This window comes from Dioscorea cayenensis, chromosome 4, assembly GCF_009730915.1.
Source record: "Dioscorea cayenensis subsp. rotundata cultivar TDr96_F1 chromosome 4, TDr96_F1_v2_PseudoChromosome.rev07_lg8_w22 25.fasta, whole genome shotgun sequence".
Classification (NCBI taxonomy): Eukaryota; Viridiplantae; Streptophyta; class Magnoliopsida; order Dioscoreales; family Dioscoreaceae; genus Dioscorea; species Dioscorea cayenensis.
The window spans coordinates 18,776,284-18,787,180 of record NC_052474.1 but is presented as its reverse complement, the minus strand read 5'-3'; the positions used below and the strand labels follow the sequence as shown (position 1 = coordinate 18,787,180).

The window sequence follows — 10,897 nt, the reverse complement described above, 5'->3', positions numbered from 1 at the left end:
AAATTTTTTCTTAAAATGAAAGGTATATTTTAGGATGGAGAGAGTAATTAATTTTTTTTAATTTTACCTTTATCTTTATTTAAAAAGAGATGTGCATTAACGAGAGTTCATAACTTTAATCATAATAAAAGTGCTTCATCATAAAGTATTTTTAAAATTTTTAAAATTTTAATGATAATCTTATTTGTACAAAACTTAAATATGGTAATTAAAATGAAACTGAAGGAAAGAGTATTAGAAAACTAACGGTCATTTATTTTTTTTTAAATAAAAAAAATTAAAAAAAACCATAGGATCCATTCCCAATGGCACTATATATCTAACCAGTTAAAAGCTCATTTACTTGCCTCCATTTGCTAGGATGCTCTCTGTCCCCCAGTCTTGTCCCACAGCGCCAGCTTCAACCTCTCTCTCTCTCTCTCTCTCTCTCTCACTCTCTCCTTTTTCCCTCCTCAAAAGCCATTCCTACTGTTTCACTTCTCATACCTTTGCCACCATTCTTGAAGACATCCATGTCGGTTCTCTTTCATTCACCTTCTCCACCTTCACCAAACTCCCAAGCATGATGATTTGAAGTTCCAGCTCAAAAAGATCCAATCTTGATCGCAAACGAGCAAGAAAGACTCCACCTTTGCAATGTCTAACTACGGGTCGCCATTCCTCACCGACGAGCTCTCGAAGCGCACCGTCGTGTTCGGGCTTCACATGTGGGTCGTCGTCGGCATCGGCATCGGCGCTGCTTTCGTCCTCGTCCTCTTCCTCATCTCCCTTTGGTTCACCTCCAAACGCTCCACCAACCACCATCATCTCAAGACCTCCACCTCCATCCCTAACACCTGCAAAGAGATCCCCGAGGTCCGCATTGATCCTTACCCTAATCCCTCTTCTCATCCCCAATCAATCCCCGTCCCACGTCCTGAACCAAATCCCAGCTCCGTCTCCACCGAGCGCCGCGCTCTCCTCAACCCTTCCGGTGAGGAAAGCCCTAATTCGCATCAAAGGTTCCACATTTCCTCCGGTAAAGGGAGAAGTGGAGATCAGCAAGCCATTGTTGTTGCTCCTGAAGTTTCTCACTTGGGTTGGGGCCATTGGTACACTCTCCGAGAGCTTGAGGCCGCGACCAACATGTTCTCTCCGGAGAATGTCATTGGTGAGGGTGGGTATGGCATTGTTTACCATGGTGTTCTGCAGGACAACACTCATGTTGCCATTAAGAACTTGCTAAATAACAGGTTATATTTCTTCAAATTCACTGTTAGCTTTCTTTTCTGCAATTTTGCTCTTAAATTTGATTCAATGAATTGTTTCCGCTTGTTATAGAGGGCAAGCTGAGAGGGAATTCAAGGTAGAAGTTGATGCCATTGGCCGAGTTCGGCATAAGAATTTAGTTAGATTGCTTGGTTATTGTGCAGAAGGTGCTCACAGGTATATACCGATGTTTTTTTCGTGTTGTTATATGAGAAATGAGTGATGTTGCAGTGATTTGTTTGCTTATTTTGCTTCTTGTGCTGCTTAGGATGCTTGTTTATGAGTATGTTGATAATGGGAACATGGACCAATGGCTTCATGGGGGATGTCGGTCCATGTAGTCCTCTTACATGGGAGATTAGGATGAACATAATTCTCGGAATAGCAAAAGGGTATGGTTTGCATTCTGCTTTTTTTCAACATTGTTTAAATCCTTTGCTGATTCGATGAATTCTCTGCTAATGCAGATTGATGTACTTGCATGAGGCTCTTGAACCGAAAGTTGTTCACAGGGATATTAAATCTAGCAACATATTGCTTGACAAACACTGGAATGCAAAGGTCTCTGACTTTGGGCTTGCCAAGCTCTTAGGTGCGGAGAGTAACTATGTTACGACTCGTGTGATGGGAACTTTCGGGTAAGCTTGATTCTTTAACCTTGTTAGATTGGTGAATGAAGGTGTAAGTAACAATGGAGTCTTTCTTCTTTGATAGTTATGTAGCTCCTGAGTATGCTAGTTCTGGGATGTTGAATGAGAGAAGTGATGTTTATAGCTTTGGGATACTTATCATGGAGATAATCTCTGGTAGAAACCCAGTCGATTACAGTAGACCTGTAGGCGAGGTTAGCTTTCTGTTTACTTGTTAATATTGGACATTCTTTAGAAACTTTTTCTTCCTTTTTCTTATCAAGTTGGATGGGAATTTTTCAGGTTAATTTAGTTGAGTGGCTTAAATCTATGGTGAGCAGTCGTAACGCTGAAGGAGTATTGGATCCCAGGATCCAAGAAAAGCCTTCTTCAAGGTCACTGAAAAGAACTCTTTTAGTAGCACTTAAATGTGTGGATCCAGACTCATTGAAACGGCCAAAGATGGGGCATGTAGTGCACATGCTTGAAGTTGATGATTTCGCATTTAACCGTGATGTGAGTCGTGATCGAAAGAAACACTTACTACTTGCTATCTCTTTATGTCAAATAACTTCAAACTCATAAGTTTCTCTTCATCTTTTTTTCTTTTATTCAGGACCGTCGAGGTGTAAAGGATCTTGGTAGACCAAACAGTGGAGATTTTTCACCAAAACTAGAAAAGAAGCCATTGAATGAACCCGACAGTGGAGATTTTTCCACCAAAACCAGTAAAGAAGCCATTGAATGAACCCGATAATATTATTGTTAAAGCACAACAACCTACTTGAATATGCTTGCAAGTGGATAAAACAGTGAAAAAGAAGGAGATCATTACCTGATATTCAATGAGTTTTGAATGGTCTTCCCATTTCATATATATTCCAGGATCATCAATGTTCACATCTTCTTTCAATGCTGAATTTGCACAACCACATTATGGTACTTTTTTGTATACTTTGCTTTTACCTATACTTAATAGCAATGTATCGTATCATAGGTTTCTTGTATCACAATGAAATTTAAATTATCATTAGATATGACTTTCAATCTGTTTTTATTCCATGTCTCCATTAAAATCTCATGTACACATAATAAGTTCGTTTCTTCAGAAACTACAACAGGAATCAATAACTTCCAATGTGCCATAATTCATGGATAAAAATGGAAATTTGATTCATGTCGCCATTCATTAAGTAGATCTATTAAAAACCAACAGCAGAAATCAATGACTTTCATTCAGTCTGCAGCAACATCAGGTAAAGATCTTTGAAACCAATAGCAGAAACCAAACATTCAATAAATATCGCCGAACTTACGGATTAACATAAATTTTGATTCTTTTCTTGACTCATCCTTGATTGCATGACCTTCCAGCTGGAAATGCTGAAGTGCATGGAGTATATCTTGGACCCTTGCACAGTCTGCATTATTGCTGTTTTGCTGGAAGATTGAGAGTGAGTGGTGCTAAACTTTTAATTTTCTATCTTTGTTTCTTGTATTTGTTCATTGGCATTATAGGTGATGATAAAACAGGCCCACAGAGCATCATGGCACAGCCTTTCTTTGGTTTCAGTCATAATTTTTGTTTGGTTTCTGAGTGGGGGAGAAGAAGAAACATAGTCTGGCCTTTGTTCCATGTACTGTCTGTCTTCATAAATTAAGATTATTATGTGTTTGCTCATATGCATTGAATGAGAAGAGTTACCAGCATTTTCTTGTGGAAACTGGGAAGTGAACATTGAATATCGTTTTAGGATAAGCCCCACTTCCCAACAAGGGGCCAATGTGGATATTAAATGTTCTGCATCTAACTAACTGAGATTTTTAAAGTTAACATGTACTCAGTAAAGTATTAGGGGAAAAAATTTGAAGCCTCTGTTGGCATGTGGAGTGGGGGTTGTTGTTCTTTTTTGGATAATGAAATTATAAAAATAAAGTTGCAACAATGTTGGAGGCTGAGGGATTTATTTGGTCTGAAATCAAGAAGTCTGTGGAAAGTGATACGAAAACTTTTCTTGAAGTGGTTGTAGTTGAAATATTATTTTCACTGTTTCTGATGTTGATTTTACTTGGTATGAAAAAACACTGAAGTGGGCGGAAGTAGCATTTAGGTTTAACCACTAGGGGCTGTTTGGTTGTCTGTAATTTAAATTACATGTAAGTTTAGTTACAGTATAAGTGAAAATATTGTATTCTCATTTACATCACTGTTGTTTGGTTTGCTGTAATTAGAAATACTGTAAATTACTTTTGTTTGTTTGGTTTGATGTAAGTGAAGATGTATAGTCACCATGTATAAATGAAAATATTGTATTCTCATTTACATCACTGTTGTTTGGTTTGTTGTAATTAGAAATACTGTAAATTATTTTTGTTTGTTTGGTTTGATGTAAGTGAAGATGTATAATCACCATATAAGTGGGTGAGATTACCCCCTTTATCTATTATTACCCATATTATCTAATACTATTTATTAAAATTAATCTAATTAATAAATTTAATAAGATATTTTTTCACAATAAAAATATTAATTATTTTTATTAATGATTAAAAATATTTTTTTATTTTAAATAATAAATAATATATTTTATATGACATTATTAATAATCAAGATTCATTCAAAAGGTGTTACCACATTCCTTAAAATAAAATAATATGTTTTTAACATTCAACATTCACTTTTAATCAAGATTCATTCAAATAAAACATTTAACATTCAACATTCAAATTAAAAATAATGAAATAACATCAAGATCCATTCAAATAAAGCATTCAACATTCACTATTAATACTCTTATTACATTCCTTCAAATGAAATATTTAATATTCATGATTAATAATCATCTAATACCATCTAAAATACAACATTTAACATTCATAGTTCAACATGACACTTTTCAACCAAAATATAAAAATAAAAATAACATGATATTTGTCCAAACATCAAATTAAAATACAGAATCACACTTGTCCAAACATCACATTGTCCAAGTACAACACACTTGTCCAAACAAGAAAAAAAAAAAAAAACAATATCACAATTATCCAAACAAGACAAAAAAATACCACATTATTCATGTCACAACATTATGCCAAATATGACAAGACAAAATAACACTCTAGTTAACACCTAAATTTGTTATGACAAGTCAAGCTCGACGACCACCCCTTACTTGATCAAGAAAATCATCCATCCAAATGCACCGAGACGAATGAGTTTTCTCCATGAACCAATTTGCTAGAGGGAGATTTTGAAGCAAATAATCATATGCTCGTCCAAGATCATGTTCGGTATAACAATCACTCAAAGTCATGATCTTATCAAGCAAATCTTTGCTAATAAATTTACTTTTATCTGCCTCTAGTGCATTTGCAATCCTACCCAACTCGAATTTAACATCTCGCATGATTTCTTCTTACGCCTTAGCACGTTTTGCTTGTTTTTTTTACCTTCCTTAGCCTTAGAGGTAGAACTTGTCGGTGCATCGTTGATAGTAGGTTGACTTTGTGCAACCTCATCAAAATCATTAAACCCTTGGGTTTGGTTGGCAAGGTCAATTACTGGTGTTGGTTGTTGTTGTTCCTACGCGCACCTAAGCTTCTAGAGCTTTGAGAACCTATTTTTGCAAAAGATCTAGTTTCTTGATCGTTTCCAGATACAATTGTCATCTCTTCATAGTCTTGAATTGGTTTGTTAATATAAATCTCTTCCCTAGGATGTGCCTACAAACATAAATTAAGCATTTTGTGATTTTGGTCAACGCGCAAATATTGCATAAACCTATATATTACTCATAAATTCAACTTGCTACTTACTTGTATGTATGTTCGTATTCTTCCTCCCCCATAATTTTTTTCCCGCATCATCCCATGAGACACCACTTAAACCTTTGATCTTTTTTATTATTAACCATATTTTCCTCACATGCCGCAAATAATTATTGACATGTGTGTCACTTACCACCAAGTTGAATTTTGCGCAAATGTCCCCAGCAATAGCATTGATAGCAACACTCTTAAATTCTTTGTCAGATTTAAACCCAAGGTTTGCTTGCTCAACTAGAGATGTCAACATAAACGAGGGTCATCATGGGTGCCCATCCGAAATTAGTTGACGTGTTCCTTCCAACAAAAATCATGATTCTCTCGGTGTCATATTTTTCAAAAATCCATCTCACTAAGTACCATAATTAATATTATAGTAATTATTTCACACATAAGGGTATTCAATAAATTGCAAAATACACAATATCCCCATTATTAAAAGTAAGGTAAAAAAAAGCTCGCTATAAGAATAAGTTTTCATTACATGATTTGCTTTCTATATTAAATAACAAAATTTGAATATATGTTTCATAATCTCTTGAAAAGGCACAAAAAAATATAATTAAAAAAACACATAAAATATAGAAAGCTTTTTACATGTTACTCCACATATCATTCATGATTATCTCTCGAATTGCTAGCTATTCTCTAGCTTCTTCCTCGAACTTGAGATTGTGTTCTCACATCATGCACATTTGGTTCCCATTCTTCAAGGGTTGGTATATATATATATCTTGACCTCTTTTGTAGAAAATATAATTATGTAGGATACAACAAGCAATAACTAATATCAACTTGGGTGTCAAAAGGGAAAAATGGTCTTGATGTTAAAATTTTGAAACGATTTTTCAAAGCTTCAAAAGCTCGTTCCACCGAAGTGCGTAATGAAGAATGTCTATAATTGAATAATTCTTTCATGTTTGATTGTGTAAGTGTACTAAATTCCTTAAGATGGTATCGAACGCCATGAAATGATGAAAAAAACCCGGCCTTGTAGAGTACCCAGCGTCTACGAGATAGTATTTCCCTACAACAAAATGGTTACAAGGTTTTGTGTAATTGCACTAAATTAAATATTTTAACATTTTATAGAATGATATGATACCTTCAAGTACTACAAGTCCATCCTCTCTTTCCAAAGCATTCCGAAGGACGTGTGCGCATCTTCCCAACCAGCTAATATATACGTAAATTTTAATTCAAAATCAACCGCTGCTAATACATTAATTTTGAGTGGGATAGGGTTTTCTTCACGAAAAATAGGCTACACATATCATGTGGAACCGATGCATAGATATGAGTGCCGTCAAGCGCTCAATCATGATCCTATTTGTTAATTATATTACCCAATGTTTGATTAGGAATTTAACTATAATTAATCCTCTAATATTTACCTTAAAATATGGCATAAATCTTAGATCTTGTGTGATGAGTGGACTAGTAGTTGTGATAGGTTGTTGAATTAGTTCACCTCGAAGTTTTCCAATAGCATGTAAAACATGGTTAAAATAGCGGCTAACAGTTTCTCCAGAGCGTAAAAAATTAAGGCTAATAACTCTATTCCTCACATTATGCCCAAAAATGTGAAGAAACATAGCTACTTGTTCTTCAACACTTCCATATAAAGTGTTGTATAGTAGTCCTTTTGCTTTCAAATTATCACATAATCCAAAAAATGATGCCCTATTCATCCTCAACATCGATATACTAATCTCGTCCGATCCATGCATTATTCTTGCAATATAATTTGTGCGTTGTTTATCTCTATTATAATAAGGCTCCAATGATAAATGGAGTCCTCTTCTTTGCTTATACCACATTGAAGCAAAAATAGTGATAAACAAGACCGTCGCGACTGCAGCATGCACACTCTCACAATTTGAATCCATATATATAGCATATATTAAATAAAAATAAACCATTACTCTCAGAGAAAGAACAAATATATATACCAACTAGAATCTTTTCATATTTTCAAACAATAATAATGACCATATTCAGTTAAAATTTAGAGTCAGCTTGTTGCAAACTATTAATTTTCCAAATATACTAAATTTATTAAAATTGACTATCATTTCTTCTAAGATCTAGTCACATGCTTACACTATTTATCTCCTCAATTCAGAACCATACTGAGAACATAATCCACCATCCATAGTGAATTTTATATTTATTTATTCCCTCACTATATATATTTAATAGGCTTGGCTCCTTGATTTGGTTGTAGTTTATAGTTACTATTCAAGGGTGAATTGTTCATATATACTAGTTTGCTCAGCTATAACGTTAAAAGAATCCCAATGACACCTTTAATTGTTACCAAAAAGGAAAAAGAGGTAAAAAAAAAACTTGGATGCTCATACTAGTTTGTGATGCTCTATTGTTTTAGTAGCGGTTTGCAATATTTTGGGCTTTGTAATGGCCGAAAAAGGATTATTTAATGAGTAGAATTACAATAGCAAGGTTGTAATTCAATGGTATCTAGCTCTGAATTTTTAATGCCGAATTTACATCGTAGCCTAGTAAATTCTTCAGGGATTATGAGTTTGAGTTAACCTCATTGCTAATGGATCTTCCTTCCAAGTAATTGATCACTCTGAAGTTTGAAGAGCTATCATGCTATACATTGTTCCTTTGTTTTACATTTTGACTTCTCTTTTGCTTGTCAGTTCTTGAAAAGATTTGGCAGGGATGTTTATGACACTCTATTTTGGTGGATTAGTATATTTGGTTAATGGCAAAGCAGTTAGGGTATTATGTACCATAGCTCACATTTATATGGCCTAACTTTGTTGTTCAAGTCAAAGTTTGAAACCAAACTTCTCCTCGGACATAAGATTTAAAAAACAACAGAACTTTTGTCATATTCTCAAAGCAAAGAAACTCAACCAGGAAAAACAAATTAAGAACAAAAAAAGAAGCGCATGAGAACCAAATCATCCATCAATTTCATGACCATAAACAAAGTACCTCTTGCTCTTGAGAAACAACACCTCCACCCTGAAACACCAAACTCGAACGGAGAAGGTGAAGTGAGAACAAGACAATGGGCGGTGGGACGTGGACGTGCTCCGAAACACGAACGGCGATGGAGGAAGGTCGGGCTCCAAAACACGAACTGCAAGTGGTATTGGAAGTTTCTACAAACCAAAGGGATGCAAACCAAAGGGAAAAGAAGGAAAATAGGGATGAAAAGGTAAAGGTGATTTTAATAAGTTGCTTTTACTATGATTTCACTTACAACCAAATTGGTTGTAAGTGAAAATACAACAAAACTTGTACTTTCCTATAAAACTTTTTGCATATAATTTTTTTTTACATCAAACCAAACATCTACATGTAAAAGTACTTACATTATTGTCACTTGCACTCTACTTACGCCAACCAAACGAGTACTCAAAAAGTCTACTATCTTTTCTCTCTTTTTAGTCCCTACACTCTAGAAATAGGTACATTGGGTCCTTGCACTTTTAAAAGCCGAGTAAATCAAGTCCAAATCAAGTTATGATCTGTCAGGTTTTACCATTTATTTTAATAGCCAACGTGAGTTTTTATGGAATAAAATATTATTAAAAATGTTAAAATAATAAAATAATAATAATTTTATTATGCTTAGGATCCGGATCGATCCAAAAACCCCACCAACGCCCTCTTTTCCCTTTTTCTTCCCTTCTAAAGCCCTAACAACCCTCTTTCTCCTTCTTTTCCCCTCATCGTCCCCTATAGTCCCTGATAATTTCAAATCCAGCACCTTCCATTGCTTTGCCTTTTAGCCAGTAACAATGATTGTTATCCTCCAACCAATGTAGGTGTATTCCTCCTTCTCTACTATTTTTTTGTGCCACCGTGGTCATCACAGAGTCCGGGTTGAGAAATCCTCTCAAATATTTCCTTGTGACAATTACTCAAGTAACCTTTGGTTATTTGCTATTACATTTGAATTATATACTTTGGACTTTGATATTTGATTTATGAATAAATGAATGAGTGCTGCCTATCTTGTTCGCTAAATTTGTCAGTGCAAATGTGCTGAAGCCAAACTTTTTCAAAATTTTAGACATTGATAATATTTTTAATCAGTGCCTATTAGTGATCAGTGAATATATATTGGTACATATTTGTGAACTTGGGAAGATGATATGGCATAGAGTATTAGCTAAGACAAAGGAAATTGACAAAAGTGGACTCGCATGAGATTAATTAGAGTGTATATATATATATATATATAAGTATATGTGTATATTCTTAATCAGTAAGACATTGATATTTTCTTATTTAATCAGTGGCTCATAAGTGATATATATGTACATATATGCATATGTATATAGCTGTGAACTTGGGAAAATGATATGGTATGGACTATTAGTTATGTACATGTAGGTAAGTGTCCATATCTAGATACAGATGGAGATGCTACAAATTGGCAAAACATAAGTAAGAGAGGACCTTTATTAGTAAGGTTTGAATAAAGATATAGAGTGTGATTTCATTGTATAGATGAATGTAGATATAGATATAGATATCCAATAGATTTAGAGCGTGTTTTTATACACACTTCCCATCAGTGGAGTGAAGAACCGTTTCATTAAAGAAGGCTCACCAGTGTCTATACACATATATAGATTGAAGCTTCCATACATGCAGTGACTGATCATTAGTCTCAACTTGTATATATATATATATATACATACTCATTTGTACATATATTTCAACATATATGAGTCTTTATTGAAGCTACCGCGGATATTAGGGGTTGTAGAGAGTAATGCCCTTAAGAAAATGTGCATGATGACAAGTGAAAAATCCTCCGCCCAAATTAATGAAGATTTAATGGTTATATGCTTGGTCTTCTAGAGTTTATGTTGTTTGTCTTTCTTGGAATTATTTTTCCTAAGAAAATGACATTGTTGTGTATCACGCTTATATAAGGTTTATCTGAGACATCAAAATTTCGTGATAAGCGGTACGCCTCAGAGAAAATGTGCATGCCAAGAAAGTGAAAATTCTCGCTAATTGTAATGAAGATTTAATGGTCTCTATGTTTCATCTTCTGGAGGTTATGTTGCTTGTGTCTGCTTTGAATCACTGCATGGAGGCACACCCAAGAGAAGTCAAGGTCACCTATGTTGATGGTACAGCTTAATGAATTTAGTTTGTAGATCTTGACAAATTTTGTTATTGTTAGGACCTATTCG

General features: G+C 34.6%; 1 protein-coding gene across 1 annotated transcript; it reads left to right on the top strand.

Moving 5' to 3' along the window:
• Positions 1–364: 364 nt before the first annotated feature.
• LOC120259573 (probable serine/threonine-protein kinase At1g01540) lies at positions 365–2,934 on the top strand. Its single transcript, XM_039267207.1, is given in 8 exon segments — positions 365–1,232; positions 1,321–1,425; positions 1,517–1,568; positions 1,570–1,640; positions 1,716–1,886; positions 1,963–2,092; positions 2,181–2,393; positions 2,494–2,934. Coding segments are annotated over 8 exon segments (1,470 nt in total). The 5' UTR covers positions 365–636; the 3' UTR covers positions 2,626–2,934.
• Positions 2,935–10,897: the final 7,963 nt, after the last annotated feature.